Source organism: Agelaius tricolor, unplaced genomic scaffold (genome assembly GCF_023055355.1).
Source record: "Agelaius tricolor isolate 1412-34295 unplaced genomic scaffold, bAgeTri1.0.p SCAF_44, whole genome shotgun sequence".
NCBI classification, from domain to species: Eukaryota; Metazoa; Chordata; class Aves; order Passeriformes; family Icteridae; genus Agelaius; species Agelaius tricolor.
The window spans coordinates 627,451-651,790 of record NW_027269304.1 but is presented as its reverse complement, the minus strand read 5'-3'; the positions used below and the strand labels follow the sequence as shown (position 1 = coordinate 651,790).

General features: G+C 38.9%; 1 protein-coding gene across 1 annotated transcript in view; it reads left to right on the top strand.

Annotated features, from left to right (window-relative positions):
- Nucleotides 1–24,340, top strand: part of FBN2 (fibrillin 2) — a 123,633-nt gene that overhangs the window by 58,489 nt on the left and 40,804 nt on the right. Inside the window, exons 19-31 of the mRNA XM_071455103.1 lie at nt 413–538; nt 5,604–5,723; nt 9,181–9,318; nt 10,637–10,687; nt 11,471–11,596; nt 14,539–14,766; nt 17,807–17,932; nt 19,713–19,841; nt 20,982–21,107; nt 21,767–21,892; nt 22,704–22,826; nt 22,952–23,077; nt 23,653–23,778. Coding sequence (XP_071311204.1) covers nt 413–538; nt 5,604–5,723; nt 9,181–9,318; nt 10,637–10,687; nt 11,471–11,596; nt 14,539–14,766; nt 17,807–17,932; nt 19,713–19,841; nt 20,982–21,107; nt 21,767–21,892; nt 22,704–22,826; nt 22,952–23,077; nt 23,653–23,778 — 1,671 coding nt within the window. The remainder of the gene's footprint in view (nt 1–412; nt 539–5,603; nt 5,724–9,180; nt 9,319–10,636; nt 10,688–11,470; nt 11,597–14,538; nt 14,767–17,806; nt 17,933–19,712; nt 19,842–20,981; nt 21,108–21,766; nt 21,893–22,703; nt 22,827–22,951; nt 23,078–23,652; nt 23,779–24,340) is intronic.

The following is a 24,340-nucleotide window of genomic DNA, read 5'->3' as shown; positions in this document are numbered from 1 at the left end:
CGTACAGGATAGATTTTAATCTACTTCATGGATAACAAAAAACAATTTTAGCCCATAAAAGAGAGTTAGAACAGTAATTAACACACTGCTGTTCCTGTGTTTAAATAAAAGAAATAATTAAAATACTGTTTTCAGAGCAAATAGACCTCCATTAGTTTATATGGTGTAGTCATAGAAATGACAAAGATCATTGTCATTTGGCCAAGGTCAGGGTCATTGTAGGAAAACATAATTATTCTTTTGAGACTAACCGTGAACTAATTTTTGTGCTTGCTAGTGAAAAAAAAAACCAAAAAACCAAAACTTTAAAGGCAGAACAGAAATCTTTGCAGTAAAAACCTGGAAGTGAGCCAGAGCTTTACAAGCCAGAGCTGTCATTTTTGGTGTCATGGTCTGTCTCCTGTCCCCGCAGACATTGACGAGTGCTCTGTGAACGGGCTGCTGTGTGACAACGGGCTCTGCCGCAACACCCCGGGCAGCTACAGCTGCTCCTGCCCCCGGGGTTACCTGTTCAGCTCGGAGACAGACACCTGTGAAGGTGAGCAACCTGCATGTCCTGTCAGATCTGTTGCTCGCTCTGCCACGTCAAAGCGAAACCGTCGTGGGAGCGATGGCAGACACCAGAGGAAAAGGGAGAGCTGTGATGTTGAATAAATCTCCACATTTCTCTTTTTATTTCCCTGCTTTTTACTGTGTTGAGTGTTGCTGTTGAATTTCTTTCAAAGTAATAATTTAATTTGATGTGATAATGTTTTCCTTTGCTTAGCTACAACATTTTTAGCCTACAATACGTGGTTGCCTTTGATCACATAGTAGGAACACCACATCTGCCATTTAGGGAAATGCATCTGTCTTGATCACAGAGTCTCCTTTTCCTTTTCTCCCTTCTTCTCTCCCTTCACTCTGGGGTGATAGTTAATTCTAGATCAAATCCTATTATCTGTGATGCATTCCAGACCCTGGGTGTTACTGCCCAGTAATACTAAAATTGTCCTTCAGTACAATTTACCTCCTTCCTTTTTTCAGTACAATCCAAATTGCTTTCTTCATAAATAGTAATATTTATAAATAGTAATATTTATAAATAATCTTTCTAAATAGTAATATTACTATTTACGTTAGTTAGTACTTCAGTGTTAGTTAATACGTTACTACAGATGTTAAAGCAGCAAAAATGTCATATAGCAGAAACTAATGAGCAATTTTAGTTATTTAAAAAAAAAAACACACGGAAAACTGTACCAAAAAAAGTAAAATTGGAAGCATTAGCTTATGTGCCAACTCTTAATCAATATTAGGAGATGTACAGTTTTACTGGTCTTCTCCTTTATTTTTTGTTTAGTTCCACAGTAAATCTCAGTATTTGTAATCATTAGGAAGTTTTTATAGTAAATGGTTTTGCATTTCTTTGAGTGATGGGGAAGCTGTAGTTCTTCGTTGCAAAACACTTGTTATGTGGACCAGTGTAATCATCCAGATTTTTCTGAAGTGGTGGAAGATATTACTGTCCTCAGCTCCTTATTATTATTGATCATGTAGAATTTACTGCCATACAGCTAAGCAAACACATAGAAAGGAAAGTAGAAATGTTTTAAATTCTGGCAGTATAAAATCATTCACATGTTCCACACAAAACATCTTCACTCCTTCTATGCAAAATCTATGCTTTATATTTTAATACATGTGGGTTTCAGAGGACCCCTTTGGAGGTCAGTTCTTGCTCTTTTTGAATGTTACAAATTGGTACCACTTGTTCAGAGTGGGGCTTTTCTTGTGCCAACCCTCGTGGATTTACAGAGCTTTCTGTGCCAAGCTGTCTCAGTGCCTACCTGTGCTCAGGAATTTATCCTCCAGGGTCTGTGTCTGTGCACTGCAAGATTTCTGTCTGTGGAAACAGTTTACTGTGTGCCCTTAATGCACATGTTTCTTGAGGAATCTTCCAGACAGAGAAACTGATGCAGTGTGGTCAGGGGAGGTGCTCACTACCAAGAACATCAGAGAATAAAACACTGACCTAAAGCTGGATGGGTGAGAAGCCAGAATGCAGACAACCCAGCCAGTTCTGTTGAAATAAAATGTATCTGCATTTTCAAACAGTAAACTTGGATTTATTTCTTAATGGTAATAACACTATTATTGTTAATAATCTTGAGTCTTTGTCCTTAAATTGACATCTAAATTTAGCCAGTGCGGTAAAAAAAGCTGGTCAGGAGGGGTTTTGTGTAAAAGTGCCTGTAAAACTATTAAATGTTGTGGTTTTACTCACATTGGCTAGGCAGTAGCAATGCTGGGTTGGCAGCAGAGAAAGAAATTACTCTCTTTCTGCCCAAATCCTGTTTCTCATAATTCGTTTTGGAGTTGTAAGTTCACTGGTTGTAAAAACCTGCTGTAGTCAGGAGCTCTGTGTTGAGCACTGAAAATGCTCTGATGCTTATTAGTCACCAAGAAATTTTTAATATGACTCTCATCAGCAACTCTGAAGAAACAACAAAATTCTTGTTTTGTTTGTAGTTCAATTGAAATTTTTTGTCAGTTTGTTGTGAGGAGTAGGAGACTTGTTTGAGGCACCAGAGTCTGTGAAAGTTGAGATTTTTATGACAATCTCCATGGTTTAGTTTGTGTTTCCAGTGACATAACTAGTTAAATGTAAACCAGATGTGCTTTGAAGTTCATTTCCAGGAATGTACAGTGGACTGTTTCAATTTTTCTTTCTCTGACGTTTACAATGTACACTCACTTCACTTAAGAGAAAAAAAAATTTAAAACACACCTCAATAAATATCTTCATACATAGCAGGTTTTATTTTACTATATAGAATAGTGTTAAAATCTATTTGGTTTGTGGGTTACTCTTTTAAAAATTACCATTTAGTATTATTATGAGAAGCTGTAGGGAAACAATTTTTGGAGCTTGTTTACATTGTGCATGTGATACTTTTTCATTTGATTCAGCAGTGCACTAATGCTGACATGCACTTAATATCATTTAATTTTATTTTTTTTTTCCTGGATGGCGATTTTGGGATGTAGTCAATGCACTATTATCAGACTATTGCTATCCAAATTTATTTGGCTTGGGGTTTTGTTTCTTTTTTTCCTTCTTACTTAGCATAGTGCTAAAGTATATGAAATGCAGAAAGGCCTGGAGCATGGCCCATGAAGCCAAGAGAGCTGACTCTGCTTTTCAAAAGGTGTTGAAAGGTTTTGCCTCTCTGTCTCCACTTACTCCCTTCTTTGGTTGTAGTTTCAGGGACATTGGCTTCCAGGTGTGGCCCTCAATTATTTTTGTCAGATTTTCATTTAAACTCTGAATATTTGAAACAAAAAGATGTCTTTTCTTAGAAGAAAATTGATTGTAATCCTGCCTTGCTAAATGCCAAAGGGAAAATCAAAGATAGGCATGACAACCTCATGTTACTTCCATAAATGTGAAGCTGTTTAACTTTCATGTATCTTCTTGAAGTGATGATTTGGACAGTGACACCTGTCTGCTTTTCACTTTGTCTCGCACATTGGTTGTGCCTGTGCAAACCTCTGTGTGAGGTCAGCTGACAGCTGTTAAAACAGTGTGACACTTCACATGAAAATCACCCATTTTCAGCTTTAAGTACCTTCACAGATGATGCCTGGTCCCTCATGGAAATTTCTCTCACATTGCAACTTATTTAAAGAAGGGAGGAACACTTGTGATTGTTTGGACGGGGAATACATCACTTCAGTTTTGTTAGTTTGTCCTGTCTTTTCAATTTTTTCTCACTTTTTTTTTTTAAAGCTAGACAAACTTCTGAAAGCAAGATGGCAGATGGAGAGGAAGCAAAAGTGTGTCTTTGTCTCAGAGCATTTCCATTCAGATGATTATTTGACATAAAGTAGATACTTAGGATTGCTTTTTGTGTGTGTGTCAGAGTGATTTGTGATTTTAGGGACCACTTTGGTTTCTCTGCAAAAGCAGCAGAGAGCCCTCCCCACCACCAGGTATTGCTGGCTGGGGAAACCAGAGAGTGGGAAGCATCAGAGACAGGGAGCATTCCCTGGGTGATAAAAACTGAGTTAATAGAGTATAAAATACATCCACAGGGAGGAGAATTGCTGGTGAGGACTCCAGGTTGCCAGCTTGGATGCAGAGGGACTTGGAGCTTTTTCTGTCAGAATTAACAATGAGGCACATTGTCCTGACCTGATAAAGCCTCTTAGATCTTACATCCCTGTGTCTGTGTATGATTAATCTGTAAAATGGGCAATCCATAGCTTAAAATCAGGCTTCAGAAACATAAAGCTCTGTCATTGCTCAGAAAGTTGTTGACAGTCAAAGCCAAGTCCTATTTGCTCTTTGTAGATAAGTCCATTAAGTAAAGGATCTGTGGAAGCTGGCTTTTAAATTAAGTGCTTGCTTTTGGCATGAAGAGAGATACCACAGTTTCCAAAGTTTACTGATTTTGGGCATTTTTATCTTCTCTCTCTTTCTTGCTTTCTTTTTTTTTTTTTTTAATTAATACATTGATATTATTATATGTGTTTAAATACCTGTTGCTTCCTGTGATGCACATCTCTGCTGAAAGGAAGGCTTGATGCATCATAAAAAAAATAGCAAATTGTATCTCTTAGAAAACTTAAAAAAAATACAGAGAGCATTTCAATTTGTCTTGAAAATGATCTCTTGATGCTATTAATATCTCTAGTGCTTAGCTAGATTCTACATTAGGTTATAATTAATTTAAATTAAGATGGCTTAATTTATAGATATTACAAGATATTCCTGAAGCACTGCCAGCAAATATAAACAAGCACTAAACATTTTTTACTTCAAGCCTGCCAAAGGGAACTGGTTGGATTAGAATGTATAGCTTGATTCAGGATGCATATAAAAAAAATTAGATTAGTTGAGTTCAGAAGAAAATGGTGGATATGCATCGACAGTTCTTCTTGGAGTGAATGTGTGTTTGCATTGTTTCAATCTTAAAACTGATTCCACTTAAAAGAAAAAAAATCAGCAAATAATGCTGTCTGCAGGGGTCCTCTTCTTGCATGTGAACAAGCTTAAACCCTCACAGGGATAATAAACAGGATTTTGGGGTTAAAGAGAAGTACCCTTTACAGTATTCCAATTACAACTGCTATTTCTTCGGTGTTTCCATAACTAGAGAATTGCACCCAGCATTGTGATATTTTGCTTCTGACAGGGTTTTCTTAATTCTTCTCATGGGGCCATAAATGGCAGAAACAATGAGGGCTTTGTTTGTTCTCTGCATGGTGTGGCTGGGAATGCATTTGCATTCTGTGAGCAAAGAGTTTTGTTTTCTCACGGGACAGTTGTAAATGATGCTGGAGAACCTCATGGCCCATGCTGTTGGAAATTAGTTGTCCTTGTAGAAAAGGGCCATTTAATTAACACCTCCAAAATATGTGTACTTCAAAATACAGCCTACCTGTCTGTCCCTGTACCTTTTGATACAAAACTTGCTGGGAGGAGAGGAGGGGCAAATATTTCAGGCGGTCCTGGTCGCTCACAGTGCCCAACAGCATTTAGAGAGTATAAATTACCATGGAATACTTCCCAGAGGCACTCTTTAGTCCTAATAATGCCTTTTGTTTCTGGATTACAGATATAAATGAATGTGAAAGCAGCCCATGTGTCAATGGTGCCTGCAGGAACAACCTTGGGTCCTTCCACTGTGAATGTTCATCTGGCAGCAAGTTGGACCCTACAGGACTGATTTGTATTGGTGGGTGTTTCCTCCTTTCATTTTCCCTTTTTATTAAAAAAAAAAAAAGTATATATTATACATTTATTTATTTTTATTTATATTTATATATATAGATACATATTCTACATGTATCTAAAAATGTTATCATCCTTTGAGGATTCTTTTGGTAAAAAAAGCAGAATGCTGCAGAGGTTTTATTGGAGTAAGCAGCAACAGCTGTCTGCAGGATGTCATTGCCATTATTTTTGAAAACCGTTCATTAATGTGGTTTTTTTTTCCTTGGCTTTCTAAGAAAATTCAAAAGGGTTGTAGTCTGCTGTACTTTGCAGGTGTTTATAAGCTGCCATTGTTTCATATTATTTGTGTAGCATAATTGAAATTATTGCAGGATATGTGTGGTGCTCCAACTGTTAAGTGGTCATGAATAAGTGGGTGTCATTATTAAGTGGGTGATGCTAACCTTAAATGTTACTTTTGTTTTCATATGGATTTGTTTGGCATTTTTCATTCAAATTTTCTTGTCAGGATTTTCGTAAGGAGGAAAAACGAATGCAAAGACTCAAGCTCCCATTTAATTATGGTATTCTTCCATGCCTTAATGTGTTTTTTAAGTGAATGTTACTTTTGTGCCTGAGCTTTCTCTTACATTTCCATGTAGCATTACTGGCTGGTGAAGTTTATTATTGTTTTTGTAATTTTCATGTTATGCTGATTTCTTGATATAACCATGCTAAACATATGCTTTTTGTACCTCTTATTTTTAATCTTGTGTTCTTACATCCAAAGGGGCCACAAGTTCACAAAGAGCTCAATTTTAACAATGTTCTGGATTTACTTTGCAAATGGTTTTTGTTGGATTGTTTACAGTATGAGGTCCCATTTGGCTGAAAAGCAGTGACAAATAACATAAAATATAAACAAAAAAATTAGCTGAGTAGTCAGATAAAAACTGAAGAGCAGGATCCAGCAACATACTGTGAGCCTAATCATTCGTTTTTCATGTTGACAAAAACTGTCTCAGGAACCATGTTTTCCCACCAAAAGTGTGAATATGTTAAGACAGAAGGGTCAGAAGTAGAGCTGGTGCAAGACATACAGATTTTTACTGCTAGAGCCCAGTTTTTCCACCTTGGCCAAAATTTCGTTGGCATTGGAAGCAATGAGAGGAGGGCAGCCTGGGTTATTGAAAACTGAGTGAGGGGCTGGAGATTACAGGTGATTTACTGTGTGGAAAAACTTAGAAGTGTTCTTATCAAATGTATGCCATTTTAAATCTCAAGCTGATTTTCCTCCAATACCCCTATAGAGAAAATATATTTGTCCTATTTTTTTTTTTTAGCAGATTGCTTCTGTAAAGCACTGCTGTAGCAACAGATACCTTATTCCTAAATATAAATAGTAAAAGTATAAATATAAAATAGTATTGAGGTCTAGGATTTTTTGTGTTCTGCATAGGAATGATCAAAATAAGGTAATGTCCGATTTTGACAAGTTTATTTTTTTTACTTTCAAATTGGCTCTCATGTCAGAACCCAGAATCAGAACCACATTATTCAGCAAAAAAGTGAGCCATTTATCTCTTTCTGTGAGCTTTCCTGAGCAGATAGAGAAAAATCCATTGCTCAAATTACAGTAATTTGCACTCAGATTTAAGCTCAAACCTTCAGCAAATGAGGGTTGTAGGTTCAGCAGTTACTAGATAAAAACTTTCAGCAATGATAGTGACATACTTTGCTTGCCCATGGGCAGCTTTTGCAATATTAAGACCATGCTCATGGAGGGAAAAAAAGAGGAGTTGTTTTTGATGGATGTTTGAAATATTCAAGTGTTTCATTGCTATTTTGGGAATTGCCCATACCTCAGGGACACTGCCATTTGTGCTTTTTGAAATACATACTTTTACACGCTTTTTACACATATTTTAGTCAAGATTTTTGGAGTTCATACAGTGCACAATAAGTAGGATGCCATCTGCCTGTATTATGCCTATATTCTTCTTCAAGTGTGAGTCAAAGAGATAAGAGCAGCAGAAGGAATGCTTTGATGTTGGATAATAGCTCTTCCACCGAAGATTTTTGTCTGGACAAAAGAGATGATGCAAAATAAAGGAATATCCTGGAAAGGATAAGACAAGCAGACTTTGGCAGGATAGTGTGGATGCAGCTGGTGTGAGCAGAAGCACCTGCTAATTTGTAGAATTTAAATAATTTTTGAGATATTGGTTTTGATTTTTCACTCCTATAAAGTTGGCAAGTAAAAGGAAATAATGTTGAGCTCTGTATTTATGCACCTTTTCAAGCGTGCTCTGTCCCACATGTTTGAGGCCAATGCTAACCTAAATAATAGAACTGTTTTACACTTAGCTGTTAACTAAATACCCTGCCCAATTTCTGGGGCTGATTTCACTCGCATTATTGGGTGAGGTTTTTTCCCTGTTGCTTTAACCTAAGAAAGGTTGTGCTCCCTGGGGTCCACATAATTTTTTAAGATGACAGCTTGGTAGGAAAGTTGACGCTGTTTGGAAGAAAATAAGTTGGAATTATTCTATTTTGAGCAAGTTGTTCCTGAGGATGAGGTATTGGTAAAATGTCTGGCTTTTTGCACATACAATGCATGTAAATCTTAAAGCCAAATCCTATTTTCCTTTCATTATTGATCAAACTAAATTTGTCTGGGTCACTTTGAACTCTTGAGTATGCACCTACTTTTAAACCCTGGCCAAGCTGAGCTCCCATTTCAGGTCTGACCTTACAGGCTGCTTTTGCTGTCTGATCACCAATCCTTGAGACAGGATTGCCTGTCTCAATAAATGTTGTACCATTTGAGAGTAACCTTGGTAAGGTAGGGAAGTGTAAAGGTGTTGAAGGTAAAACTTACAAAGTATGTACCTGATTTGAGATCTGACTGACTTTTCAAAGTGTAGCTAATGCAGCAGCAGAACCAGACCCCTAAAATAATACAGAACACTCCTACCCACCACATTTTTGGTTTTTTTTTTTTTAAACTTGCTTACAACCTTGAAGGCTTCCCTTTGAAAGAGACAAGAACCACCTGCATTTCAGAAAGGGTTCAGGCAGACACCCAGGAAAGGGAGTTCTATGCTGGGATCTCTGCTTTTGTATATTTTAGATAGATCAGCCACTAGCTGAAAGAAATAAATAAATCCACTGCAATGTCTGGAAGAACCTCTGCCAGCTGTGGGACCTGGATTGTAAAATGCCTCAGGCAGTGTGGTTTGTTGGTCACTTTCAGTGGTAGTGCTATCCCTTTACACTAAAATAAAATATTTAGTTTAGATAAATAGCACTATCTATCTAAACTAAAGTGTATACAAAATTACTCTAATGGAAGTTTTTTCTTTTTAAAGAGAGCCTGTGCTCCCTTGGTACTCTGCCTGCTGGTGTCATGGATGTGGCATGCCAGCTCTTCTGGCTGTGACAATTCTGTGTTGGTTTTGCCTTCTGTTCTGCTGCAGACAGCCTGAAGGGGACTTGTTGGCTTAATATCCGAGACAGCCACTGTGAAGTCAACATCAACGGTGCCACGCTGAAATCTGAGTGCTGTGCTACTTTAGGAGCAGCCTGGGGCAGCCCATGTGAACGGTGTGAACTGGGTATGCTCCACCATCCTGCATCTTTTGGGAGAAGGGAATAAGTATCACTAGTAGATTGTTATCATCTCTCTATATAAAAAAAAAACCCAAACAGAAAAACACCCCCAAAAAACAAAACAAAACAAAAAAAACCAACCAACTAAAGTAAACAAAAAACCACCAAAACTAGCTCCCCTCCCAAAAACCTATGAAAAGAAGTTGTCTTCTTCAGAAGTTATCTATTTTAGAATTGTAATCTGCACCACCAGGGATCATTCTAATAACTTTGAAGCATACCAGGAAATAACATGTGAATAAACCTCTTAATGGCTACAATATGTTTCATCTCCACAAGGACTATGTATTGACTGGGATGGGGAGGTAAAGGACTAAAACAGTAAAGTGAAATATCTGGCAAAATTCATTTTTATGGTGTGGGCTGTTAACACTTTTTTTCCCAGCTCTTTTCAAACATGTAGCTCATGTGCCATTATTGACTGCAGAAATAGTGCTGCTATTATATTTCAGGGCTAGTTATGGAAGCTGGAAGCAGCAATGCTAACTGTACTCTAGTTTATGGCAAAAATACTGATCCCCTTAAGGCTGGAAAAGTGCCACTGGCAGCTGAACTGGTGTCAAGATGTTTTAGCCTCTCATTTTAACTGGAACAGTAACTGTGGGCACATGTATCCCCCCTAAAATCAGAGTGCAAGCAGCATCCAGCAGAGCTCTTAACTGTGCAGTGCAGCAAAGGTATTCCTTTGGACTTCAGGAAGCTGATGGTCAGGTTAGACTGGTAAAACCGATCAAAATCTAATCAATCTAGATGGGTGAGATTGGGTGAGTTTGGGCTCTGAATTTCCTATTCTGCAAGTAGTTAAATTACAGCAAGCTCTGAAATCATTACATGATGCTACATTTTCCATGCATCTGCTCCAGTAAGCTCATTGCTCAGATCCATTATTAAGCTTTGGTGGGGAAAAAAAGTTGATAATTGACGTGACTACAGTTTTAAATCTTCAGGCCTCTTGAAGGAATTTTACCTTTTAGCTACATGTGAGTGCAGGGACTGATCTGATTAGATGCTGATCATTTTACTAAGGAAAGCACATGAGAAAGTAACAGTATAAGATTAATTTCCTCAACTATTCACTTGGTTTAAACCTGAGTCAATAGTTTAAATATGAGTCAATACTTTTCTTGATTGAGGCTGGAGCACTCCCTAACTTGCAAAGTGAAATTATTAGCGAATTCTGAAGATACATGTGTTTTTAAATTTTCTGCTCCTGCCTTCCTGTCCCTCTAAAGCAGTAACAATACCTTTCTGTCTTGATTCCAGACACAGCTTGCTCAAGAGGATTTGCCAGAGTCAAGGGTGTTACCTGTGAAGGTGAAGTTTTTGCTTCTTACTCAATGTTATATGTAATAAATGAGAAAAAAGAATTAATAATAATAATAATAACAAAAGGTTTTATTTTCATGACCGAAAATGCAGTCCTCAATAGCCACAGTCAGAGACAGTGGTGCTGGGTGAACCCTGATCCGACCTCTATCACACCAGATATTCCTCTGTTCACAAATGCTGTTTTATACAGTTTTTTCTGCCTGAGGCAGAGGTGCCCCGATTTCTTTTGTCACCCCGCATACGCATGAAGCCTCTTTTCTCTGTGCAGGGCTGGTCAATGCTGTTTCTGGGAGGTGGCTGGTGTTTGATCGAGTTATGGGAACCCGATATTCAGATGTGTGCTCCTGAGACTCTAGTTATCTTGATTGAAGATGCTTATCAAGTGTTCATCACTCTTGCAGTGTTCCCCGGATAGTCCGGCCACGTCCTTTTGCTTGCTAATTAGGCTTCCTTTCCTTGCTGCCATCTGGAGTTTCACAATTTCGCTGTGGCAGTCTGTCTCCTGAGTGTCAGTGGTCTTAGGCTTTTTTGATTTTTGTTACATACACAATTTTGTTCACAACTTTATTTTATACATATTTCACGTAAGCATGAATTACCTCAAATCACATATTATACTCAATATGTCACTTTTTCCCTCCCCCCATTTGAAAATGTGATGAAAGGGGATTCACTGTGTTATTCTTTCCTGTCACTTAAAATTCTCCACGAAGCTGTAGCTCTCCCCTTGGAGCCTGCAGGTAACTGAACCCTTTGTGTCCCTGACAGACGTCAACGAGTGCGAGGTTTTCCCGGGGGTTTGTCCCAATGGGCGGTGCATCAACAGCAGAGGCTCCTTCCGCTGCGAGTGCCCCGAGGGGCTGACCCTGGACGGCACAGGGCGAGTGTGTTTAGGTAAGAGCACACCCCACTCTCACAGCTGTGTCCCACAGCTGTCCAAAATCGTTCTTCAAGGGGCTGGAAAGAAAGCCTGGTTTATTTCTGAATTATCCCAGATAACGTGCCTACTTAGGTGTCAAATATCTGTGCCAGTTCAGAGAAGAGCTGTTGATTCCTTCGAGGAATGAGTTTGTTTTGAGGCTTGTTTTGCCCTCAGTGCAGTCAGTAGGCTGTGCTAAAGTGCTGTCCCTGCTCTGACTCCTGTTCAGGAGCAGCAGTGTCCCGGGTGATGGATGGTGAGCACAAATATGCTGGTGCAAATTAGACTTGTTTTTTTCAGTGCACAGGCCAGTGTGTGGTTCTTTTCCTGACGTTTGGGTACACAAGTACAAGATTTTGCCTGCATACTTGGTTGATTTGTCTTCTGGTTGACCTGCTTTGCTGCTAATGGGATGGACCCTTGAGTATAATAAGCATAATTAACTTTTCTGGAAACCTCATTGTATTTTCCTGGTGTTACAGTAAGCCTAACAACAGTCAGCTTTTTTGGTTTTAATCTGTATTCACTGCACTATTCAATTAATTCAGTAACATAAATATAGGGAGGATTTTTTAAATTTTTTTTTTTACCATTTCTTTTTATTTCTTTTTTAACCACAAGAGCCACAAAAGGGTAATTTCATAAGTCAGAATGCCTGTTACAATAAAGAAACAGATGTGTCTGTCCCATCAAATAAAATAATCATTTTATATGTGAGAATACTTGGTACAGTAAAGAAATACATGTGTCTGTCCTGTCAAATACACGCAGAATCCTAAAAAGCATAGTCATGTGAGGGTAAGGGTTTATCTTGATATGGGGAGACAACGAAATAAATTCTTGTACTTTTATGTGGCACAAGAAAGATCCAGAAATTTAACTATAGTGCAAATCAGCAACTTCAAATGGCTGAACATTGTGCAAAAATGCAGAATCTTGAGCAGGAGCTGAGTGTTAATGTGTGCTTGTGTTCTGCCAGTTGACGGGGGTGATTTAAAAAACACAGACACCGATGGAAAGAATGGTGTCATTTTACTGAGAGTACAAAGGCAACACAAAGGTAAAATAATGCATTCAATAAAACTACACGCTTGGCTTTAGCAACAAACAAAAGTAAGCAAGGCAGTGCACCTAATCATTACTATATGAGAGAAAAGGCTAGTGATGAGAAAGATTCATCCCCAGTTGCCTAAATACTTTACCATCATCCCGATCCTCATTCACAGCAAGGACCTGGAGAACCCTTCCCAGCAACTGGGAAAATCCTACACGGTGTGTCCGCCTGTAACTGGGATCTCCAAATTCACCCCAAAATAGGCTATAGGCCCAAATCACCAAGTCGAAGCAACTTGATTATATTTTTAGCAGAGAAACTCCTGGATCTGGTGGCACACGTCCCATCCAGCAAGGGCTGAGGCTTGGCCCAGGGCCCAGGCCTCAGCTTGGAGGGTTTCCCCTCAAATACCCCACAAACAGGCCTCTATTCATGGAGAATCTGATGCCTTTTCCAGGGCTACCTAAAAGCAGAGGCCAGACAAAATTAAGGGAATAAAAAGTGGTTATATTTATTGAAGGGCCTTCAGGTATACTTCCTGAAGACAGACGAAACCCCACCAGGGGCTGCACCCAAAATGGATGACAGGTTTTCATACTTTTATAAGTTTGGTCCGGTTGCATAATGGGGGTTAATCTTCCAATTACGTTTACAATTCCGTTACAGCTTCAGGTAATGAAGCAATTTACCCTAAGTTTGCTTCCCCCAACTCACTTTTGTTTACATTTCTGAGTCCTGAGGCGGTGAGGTGTCCTTGATTCCCAGGCCTAGAGAGGAATTGTTTTGTCTGACCAAAATCTGAAGACAGTAGCTAGCACTGTATATAGAGTTTAGACTTATACACTCAAGAACTGCAGGATGGTATAAAAATATATAAATACATGAAAAATATACAAGGTAAAATCCTAAGGCGCTTAGGAAAGTTTCTTAAATTGCTACATTATTTATAGGTAACTACGCAAGTTTATACAGAGCTAGCATAAGCACCTTTGTAATCTGTTTTTAGCTAAATAATACTGGTGGTGTTAATCACAGTACCCAGGATTCATCTTGTAAGTCAAGCCCAGCTGAGGCCTGCTGCTCAGGCCTTGGCACATATGTGAAAAATGCGAATCAATTGTTTTTAAATTTTTAAAAGTTTAATAGTAATAAAATGGTTAGAAAAATAGCAACATAATTAGAGTAATAAATTTTTTTGACAATTTGGATTAGGACAATATGAGACAATAGAGACAAAGAGTTACGGACGACCAACCCGGGTACCTTTTTCTGGGCAGCATAAGCCCGGAAAAGGACCCACGTTAACAGAAGATTAACCCTTAAAAACAACAGCCTGTTGCATATTCATACACCTCATTCATGATGCATAAATTCTATTCAGACACAGGATTCTGTCTGGTCATCATCAGCTTCTTCCTCTTAATACTAACTGGTGTGAGTGAGGCAGGAAGAAGTTCGTTTCTTCTGATAAGGGAGCAATAAATTCCCTTTCTCTGAAAGATTTAGGTGTCCTGTGGCTGCTGTCTCAGTTCAAGTCCTTTCTTCTGAAAAAAAAGTATCCTACATAGCACAGGTTCTATTTTAACATTTTGTTATAACCTAAAACTGTATTTAACACACTACTTCAGAAAATTAACACAGCATAACTTTCTAACACAACACACATAATACTCATTTTAATATTTGTGAAAACATCATAAAATACACACACTACTTCAGAAAATTAACACAGCATAACTTTCTAACACAACACACATAATACTCGTTTTAATATTTGCGAAAACATCATAAAATACGCATTTTTCACAATGAAACAGCCGACAAGAGGGATAACAGCCTGTTTGTTGTTGTTGTGTAACGCAGATATCCGCACGGAGCAGTGCTACCTGCGCTGGGAGGAGGAGGAATGTCTGCAGCCCGTGCCCGGCAGGCTCCGGATGGATTCCTGCTGCTGTGCCCTGGGGGCTGCCTGGGGCTCCAGCTGCCAGCGCTGCCCAGCTCCCGGCTCCCAGGAACACCGGGCCCTGTGCCCCAGGGGCCCCGGATTCTCCAACAGGGGGGATCTTCTCACTGGCAGGCCCTTCTACAAAGGTGAGCCTTCCTCCTTCTGCCTGAGGGGTAAGTGTGGGTGCATCCCAGAGGGTATCCGGAGGGAATTCCTGCTTGAGAGATGGATAAAGGCCTGAAAGAGTTGATGGTGATAATGGCTTGGAGTGTGTTGTGGGAATCTCTAATATTAGAGGGTTTTGAGAAAACTGCAAAACGCAGGCAGAAAAGTTACAGAAAAGTCTATCTAGCAAGACATTAGGAAGTTTGAAGCTTAATAATAGAGCTCTGTCCATTGTATCTTAAGGCTTACAAGCAAGTATTGTATTTGAAATAAGCAAGCATTGTTTAACCAAAGGTACCTGTGCTTATAGTGGTTGGATAGAGCTACTGTCAATGTGCTTTTGCTTTGTGGGATTGGTCAAAAAACTTATAAAGTGAGTTGTAACATTAAGTTCTTTGTCTGCTGCCTGGGATGTGAGCTGGTGGCATCTTCCCATTGTCATAACCATGTAATGAGACTGGTGCTGGAAAATCAAACAGCTCAAGGCACGTTCCACAGCAGTCTCATCCTGTTTGTGCTTTGTACAGAGACCCCAGTCAGTGATATGTGTTCCTAGAACAGAGGCTAGACAAGATTAAGAGAATTAAGTGGGTATTTATTGAAGGCCTTCAATAGGTACAGCTTGTCAGAATAGTCAGAAGCCTCCGAGAGAGGCTACACTCAAGATGGAAAACTGTTGCAGTGTTGTGAGGGTCCCCAGGACAAGGTGAGAGGTGAGAATTTGACTCCCAAGTTCTCAGAAGGCTGATTTATTATGTTATGATGTTATATTATATTAAAAGAAAATTATATACTAAAACTATACTAAAGAAATAGAAAGGACACATCAGAAGGGTAGACAAGAATGAATAATAAAAACCCATGACAGACCAGAGTCCTGACACAGCTGGACTGGGATTGGTCACTAAGTTAAAACAATTCACATGCTGGATAAACAATTCTCCAAATCACATTCTTGAGGAGCAAAATGTGGAGAAGCTGAGGCTTCTTATCTTCCCAGGAGAAGAAATGCTGGCAAAGAGATTTTTCAGAAAATATCACGGTGACAGAAAGCGATCACGAGTTTTTCACCCAGTTAAGGTTTGGTCCATTTACGTGTCAGGGCTTAATCCTCCAATTACAGCTTCAGGTAATGAAGTAATTTACTCTAAGTTTGTCCTCCCTGAATTTATGTTCATGTCTCTCAGGGCCTGAAACAGTTTGGTGTCCTTCAGTTTCATGCCTAGAGAAGCATTGATTTGCCTGAATAAAATGGGAGAACAGTAGTTGACAGGCTATGGGGTTTTAGAGTTTCACACTAAAGCAGTACAGGAAAAAAAATAATGATATATATATATTGAAAAATATAAAACCTGAATCCTAAGGCATCAATTCTGGTGTCTGAGGATTAATTGTGGGTGCATCCCTGATGGTGTCCTGAGGAAATTCCTGGGTTTGAGGCTGCTTGTTAAGTGTGCTTGAGAGATGGGATAAAGGTATTTGCCTGAAGGAGCTGATGGTACAGATGGGGAGATTCTCTGCTTTCATGGGAGCTTGAGAGCGAAAGGTGCAAAGTCTGAATTGGGTAAGGAGGAGAAGGAAATTCCTGAAAGGAGAGGAACTCTGAATTACAGGAATAGTGCAAAATGCGCATGTTTTTTAGGATAGTGCTTTGCAGGGAATGAGTCGAGCATCAAATGGTATGAGAAATAAGTTATTTTAGATGTAAACATAAAATATTACTAAAATTTAACGAGGGCTCTCTGGGAGACTGAAGAAGGGTGGATTCTTTATCTGGTTTGCAAAATCAGTAAGTGATTAAAAGGAAAGGGTGTCTGTTGTGTTACAATCGTGAGGGCAGTGACAACAAGGATCTGCAGTGATAAAGGAGTAAATAAAAGTATTTTGTCCAGTTCTTGCTGGCTTCAACTCCTGTAGAGCAATGACAAAACAGAATAGGCTGGAAAGTGTCAAGAAACCAGACCCAAGTTACTTCAGATGGCTAAAATCTGAGAAGAAAAAAACCAGTTTTCTGTGCCCAGAAGCTCAGGTGATCCAGAAATTTGTTAGGGTTTTTTTTTGTTTGTTTTTTTTTAAAGGATATATTCTGAAGCATTTGTCTTGGAATATTTTGAGTTGCTTTAGAAAGCTATAACAGGTGAGACCTCTGCTTCACCATAAATAAGCTTTGCTTTTCAGGAGTTGTTACTCTCAGACAAAGCTCTTGATTTTCATTGGTGATTTATTAAAGAAATAAGGAAAATAACAACCACAACAATAGCAACAAATTACCAACATTTGTTTAATTGAAAAAGTTAATTATTTCATAAATCTTGCCTAGGCTGAGATTTTCTGAGGTTCGCCTTCCTGTTTCTGTTTCTTAATTTGGACCACTCTTGTGTTCCATTCACAGAAATGAGTGGGAGATGTTTATTTTGTTGAAGATGATTCTCAGTTCAGGGCATTGCCTCAGCAAATTATTTCACAGAGTGTAGGAGAAGTCATTCAGCCTTGTCCTAAGCAATATCCTTTAACAGTTTGTGTTACTCAGCATTGAGGAGAGGTGAAACATTTCACTTGATGCTCTACAAAAGAAAAAAATACCATTTTCAAAACAGCTCCAGAAAAAACTCTGGCAGTCTCAATTTGAAAACCAAACCCAGTCAGCCTGGTAATGGTAGCATATTGTACAAACTGGCTCAGGAATGCCAGGAATATTGATTGTGGCACAAAGCAAACTTGAGCACCATACACATACCAGAGTTTCAACTCAGAGAATATCCCTGAATTTCTTTGCTTGCTGATAAGCATAAACTTTTAATTATTGGCTTGGGTATTGTGAAGCAAAGGAACCCAAAAATAACCAAAAAGATAGGGAAACGTCTCACCTCCAGTCTCCAAGGATGTCCCCTCTAACCCAAACCCTGCCTTTTATGCTCAATGCAGTTGGTAAGAAGGAACAGGAAATTCCTGTTGATTCCATATATCTTTGTGGTTGAGAATTTCTTAATTCTTAATTACTTCCTTTGTTTTCATTCCTAGATATCAATGAATGTAAAGTGTTCCCTGGCATGTGCATGAATGGTAAATGTAGAAACACAATTGGAAGTTTCAAATGCAGGTGTAACAGTGGGTTCACTTTAGATATGGATGAAAGAAACTGTACAGGTGAGTAAGCCTTGCATTTTCCACAGTTTTCCCTAGAATAATGGAATAGTCCTGGTTGAAAAAGACCTGGAAAGACCAGCCTGTTCCTTCAACCTGTTGTGGGGAAAGGGAGCCCAGATGAGGTTATCTAGCACCCTGTCCACCTTGGAAAGATCCAGTGAGGGGGACTCCACCACATCCCTGGGGCTTTTTAAATTGGCTTGCTCTTGTGGCATAGCTTGGTGACCTGGAAACCCAATGCCATTAATTGCCTTCAGTTTCTAAGAGCTCAGTCTTTGGAGAGAATGGCAAACAGTCTCAAGTTTTCCTTTCAGAAAGTGATTAGTTAATAAGTGCAACACTTTTATATTTTTATAATTGATGTTTAAGGTGCTCAGGTCATGCTGTATCTGTACAACCTGTAAAATCAATAAGGATCACCAGCAAAGTCAAGTTTAATGCTCTAACACAGAGATTATCTTAATTTATGAATGTAGAGACTGCAAGTTAATTTTCACTTAGATTTAATACCTGAGAGCACACAAGGGCACCTCAGCAATTCTGACACCAGTGCAACATTAACTCAGGAAGACACAAGACACGTGTGTTTAATTTACAAGTTTAGGATTTTTTTCTTTACTGTCTGGAAAATCTGAAGATAAACTTGACAGTTCTGTGGCTGTGGGAACTCGGATGCCAGCATTGTGGGTGGCTGGAAATGAAGGAGGTTTTGTTACAATGTACAGGCATCCATGAGTGTGTCTGAGTAATAACTATGAAGTGTGGGTGGTAAGGCATGCTCACTGAGGTTGGTCTGGATGCTAACATTGCCCTAACTAGTGATTTCCTTGTTTTTATAGTGATTGCATTGACGAAGAATGTATTTTACAAACTTTATTTCTAAACTAACTAGAATAGGTCAGAAAACTCCTTGCAAAAGCTTTTTTTTCCCCCTTCTGTTCTGTGGTGACAAAATTACTCCACTGAGCAGCTGTAGAAGAACAGGTTCTCTGAAACAGATTACTTTTTTGCTTGTTTTAAATCAGCAAGAAATTGTTTTATAAAGTTTGTAGGAGCCCAGATACTCAGTAATGTGACAGATCTGCCATGTGGGTCTGACACCTCCACACATCTGTGAGGACTTGGTGACAGCAGAAACCTGTCTGTGGGCAATGACACAAAGTCCTCTCCTGCAACACTTACCTGTTTCACTGGATCATATCCACGTTAAAATTCCCCTTTAGATTTCTGACTCACTACCAGTGTGATTTAAAAAGAGCTCTTCTGTCTTTTCTGCTCTTGTTTTCTGTAGTAGGTTTCATTCAAACTTAACTAACAAGAGAACCAGTGAACTGTAAATCTGGTATTGATAGGAGCTAATTCCTAATGGAAAGGGTGTATGTAAACTTATAATGCTATTACTGGAAAAATATCTTCATAATAATCAAATTATAATCAATGGCATTGTAGTAATGGAGTCAGTTCCTGCCTCTGTAAGAATGGCATCTTGGAATGTCTTACACTTAGTTATTTCCTTAAGAATCTAACCTTACATTGCACTTAATAGAAGCAAACTTGTTACATAATTTGCTATAGCCTGAGAGCTCTCAAGACCCAGCCTTACAAGTCTTTCATTATCTGTCTCAGATGTTTCTGTAAGTAAATTTTTTTTTCTCTGTTGATTTGCATACTGTATATGGTTTCTGTAGGCTTAATTTACAGTGACATTTTTTTTCTGTGAAAAGCAGGATAACCTTAAACTCAGTTTGATTTTTCTAACCACTCCACTGCTTTGTAACAGACATTGATGAGTGCAGGATATCCCCAGACTTGTGTGGAAGTGGCACTTGTGTCAACACTCCTGGCAGCTTTGAGTGTGAGTGCTTTGATGGCTACGAAAGTGGATTTATGATGATGAAGAACTGCATGGGTAAGTGTTGCCAGGATCCCCTGGAGTCTCCATTTGCTGTGCAAAGCCTGGCTGTGATCTGAGCTGAGCACTTCAGATGTGTCATTATTGTGGCTTCATGAGCAAATGAGTCAGATACGCAGTTTATAGAGACAGATAACTGAATTAAGTATATAGCCTTGCTTGTTCTGTATGCTCATTATTTATACCCTTAAGAGACACTTATTCTGTACAGAGATTTTAGGATAGCAGCAGCTCTTCATACAATTCATTTAAAAACTGCTAATGGGGTTCCCAAATACTTGGTAAAGCTAGGAATAGAAAGCTGGAGTTTCAAAAGCAGTGTCAATCCCTTTTCCTTGCTTCTTCTAGGACTGAAGAAATTCTCATATCATTTCCTGAAAAAAAATTACATCTCTTTAATCTGTTTAAAGTTGTAAAAATAGGTCTGGAGACAACAAAAAGGTGTCTAGCCACCCTGAAAAGTCTAGACTTAAAGTTCTGTCACCTTTTTTCGTTTTCCTGCAAATTGTGATGCTTTTAGACTTTCCTGGGAGTCCAGAAGTGTGAGTGAATCCTCCACCTTGAACATCTTCTGTTTGTATTTCTCTCCATCCGCACCTGTAGTGTTAGCTGGTTGTATCAGTTTTGTGAGTCAAATATTCAGTTTGCCTTTATGAGCTGTAGCCAGAATATTTCCCAGCCACACCATGGCATACACAGGAGTTACCAAACTGAGGAGCCATTTAGGTAAAAATTGATACACAAGCACCCACCATAACTGCATCCACAGGGAAGAATTTCAGTGCACATGTGAACAAGTGTTTGATTGCCTTAAGCAATTTCAAAATATATATGCATCAGATTAATACATTATTCTAAAGGGCAATATCCAAAAATTTGCTGTCTTCTTGTGTTCCATGTTTTCTTGAATATCTAATGTTAAATGATGAATGTTTGGATTTCTTGAGAGGAAAAATACCCATCTTTAGAGTTAATAATGATATATAATTTTTGGTTTGCTCTCTTGTGCAGCCTGAATAGAAGAGCAACACCATACAACCATCCTTTTATTTTGTAGGCCCTGGGAATTGCTTTTCTCTTTGTTGCCCCTTATTTTATATGCCCATTTTATACCTGCACATGGTGGTTTCTTTGCAGACATAGATGAGTGTGAGCGCGACCCTCTGCTGTGCAGAGGTGGCACCTGTGTGAACACTGAGGGGAGCTTTCACTGTGACTGTCCCCTGGGCCATGAGCTGTCACCATCCCAGGAGGAATGCTTGGGTGAGTTTCAACTCAGGAGAATAATCTTTAGTTGGAGGAATGGTCAGTCCCTGGCAAAGGTGGGGTCTCAGGAATCTCTTAAGCAAATTAGTGCTCCTCCTTTATGTCAAAAATTGTATCTTCAAATAAAAAACTAGAAGCCTGTAAAATCCTCAGTGCTACTAATGCTGTTGACTCCAGAGAGGAGTGATTTATCAGGCCTCTTAAGGGTTATTTAGCAATTGAAAGGACTGTACCACTCATGAGAGCAACTTTAATCAGTCATGAAAAGGTGTTGTCCTGTGTTAAAATGTATCTCTTCTTTTAGCACATAATCCGCCAAAACGATGAAGAAAAAAAAAAAAAAAAGAAAGAAAAAGCCAAAAAATAAGCATGTTATCTCTTTGGCATATTTTCTTGATGGGAAATAGAAGACTTGGTAATTAATGCCCACCCCAGACTCTGTAATTAATGCTCTCAGACCAGAGTCAAATCTTTGGACACAAACATGGTGTGCAGAACTCCATTCCTTGAACTGGAGCATGCCAAGAACAAGAAAGAAATTTAACAAACCTGACAGCCACCAGTTTGCAATATTACTTCTCATTCTGCCTGGAACCTGAGCTGTTTAAGCTGTTAAATATCCTGAATTGCAACTGATCTGAATGATTCTTCCCCAGATGTGAACGAGTGCTCGTTGAGTGACAGTCTCTGCAGAAATGGCAAGTGTGTGAACATGGTTGGGACCTACCAGTGCTTCTGTGACTCTGGGTACCAGCCCACTCCTGACAGACAGGGATGCACAGGCAAGTGCTGGGCACCTGCACCTGGGATTTTGTGCTTCAGCTGCATTGTTCCACCTGTCCTTGCTTTTATTTAACTTTACACCTTCCTTTTGGAAATCAGCAGGGCTGTTTTCTCGTGTGGTTTGACGCTTATCATGGGCTATTGTGAGCATACAGAAGTATAAAGGAATATAAGGAAGGTATAAAAATGTGGTTCCTGAAGTGAACTCTGCAGAATACTTTGAAATTATGCTTCCTGTACTGCTCCATTAAAATCAGATGTTTGAGCTAACAATAAGAAAAAGGTTTCTTGATCAAGCAAGAAAAGCTCTATGCATTGATGGTCTATCTTTCACTTTTTTCTCCTTATCATGTGCATCTCTTTAATCCTTCACTACAATAATACTGAATTATGTAGTGCCCAGCACATCAACTCCTTGCAAAGGAGAGCAGCAGTACTGAGAGGGTTTTCTATTTGCTTGTTATGGTTCTTTTTTTACAAAATTTCAAATTTAAATTTGTGCCACATTTCAAGCTTTATGTTTCTCAGCATTTCCTTTTTTTTTCCTTTCCAAACTTTTTTTCTTGAGCTTTTTTACACACCCCTAGCAATACGCAGGAGCAAAACCAACGTTTAACTAAGCAGCTTGCTCCCACAGATGAAAAAGCAGTTAAAAGAGGGAAAAACGAACCAAATATAAATCAGAGGCAGTAAAATGAGAGTAAAAATCCAGAATGGAGCCACTGGTGAACTTCTTTATGTAAAATGTAAAGGGAATACGATGTTTTTCTTGAAGAAGTAGACTTACTGCTACCAATGTTGCCTCCCCAGATATTGATGAGTGTATGATAATGAATGGAGGCTGTGACACCCACTGCACTAACTCAGAGGGCAGCTATGAGTGCAGCTGCAGTGATGGCTATGCTCTGATGCCAGATGTCAGGACCTGTGCAGGTAGGTTTTTACACCTGAAAAGCTCCAGCATCATTATCTTGCAGCCAAAATCAAGGGGGTGTTTCAGCCTATCCATGCCAGAGTGACAGAATTATCGGTTGGGTTTTTTTTTTTCCCCTCCTCAGATATTGATGAATGTGAAAACAATCCAGATATCTGTGATGGTGGGCAGTGTTCCAATATCCCAGGGGAATATCGCTGTCTCTGTTATGATGGATTTATGGTTTCTATAGACATGAAAGCTTGTGTTGGTAAGTAGCTGTGTGCTGCCAAATTTAGTGTAAGTCTTGAAGATTCTGCAGCTTTTTCTTTCTGTTCTTTCTACTGCATCCTTGAAAGTGCATATTGAAATTATGCATACTATGAAAAAAATAATCTGTATGCTTATTGGTAACTCCTTAACAATGAACCAGATCCTATAGTTAAAAAACATTGGTGTGATTTTACTATAATGGAACATGTGTACTGAGAAGGGATCAGATGAGGCGCTCAGAAGTGGGCACTTCAAAAATTGTTCATTGGAAGAAAATTATTATGAGCACAAATATGTTTTAAGAAAATAATTTTAAGTGATTCTTGTAAGAAAAAGTTTGCTTCATATTCCTTTAATTAGCATTCCAAAAAATGGTGAAAACAAATGTTATTTGTTTTACCACAAAACAGTGGTATTTGGACTACACATTTATCCTTACTTGTTTTAGGGAATTTACAGAGTGGAATAGCTGAAATATATTACAACCTCATATAGCAGGTATTTTCACCTGAAATAAAGTGTTCCAAAATGACAGTAATGTCCAACTAATAATTAATTTATAATCACCTACAGATGTGAATGAATGTGATTTGAATTCCAACATCTGCATGTTTGGGGAGTGTGAAAACACCAAAGGCTCCTTCATTTGTCACTGTCAAGTTGGGTATTCAGTCAAGAAAGGAACCACAGGGTGCACAGGTAAAACAGATTTCCAGTGAAGGTGTTACATACTTTGGTTGGCTTCCAGGTAAAATGAATGCACAAGTGTTCACACACAAGAGAGAGATTGGTATCTGAATATATTTGTATATATATGAGTGTTTCACATCTGCTAGCATGTGCCAGAGTTTTAAAGGGAGTGTTCCTTCACCAGTATCAATGCTGGAGGGCCATGGCAAACTGATTTTAAAGATTTTGGCAGCGCAGGTTATGTGAGCACCCGTTACAGAACTGGGCTTGGGGTGGCAGGGCTGCAGTTGTGTTGGAAGTTTTTTATCAGTGCTCATCTTTCACATGTACCTGGAGGATGAACTCATCTCAACTCAAGCTGCAGGAGGATGGCCATGTGGTCTAAGGAAAGAACAGGAGGGGGGAAAAAAAGTTTAAAAATCCTTCAACCTTTGCCAACAGTTTTTAAAGTTCTGTAGTCACTCATAATCACTCTATGAGTTCTGTGATATTTGAGCAGTACCTTTTCTTCTGCATGCTCTCAAGAATCCAGGCTCATCCAAAAGAAGCTGACAGAATGTCTCCTGCAATT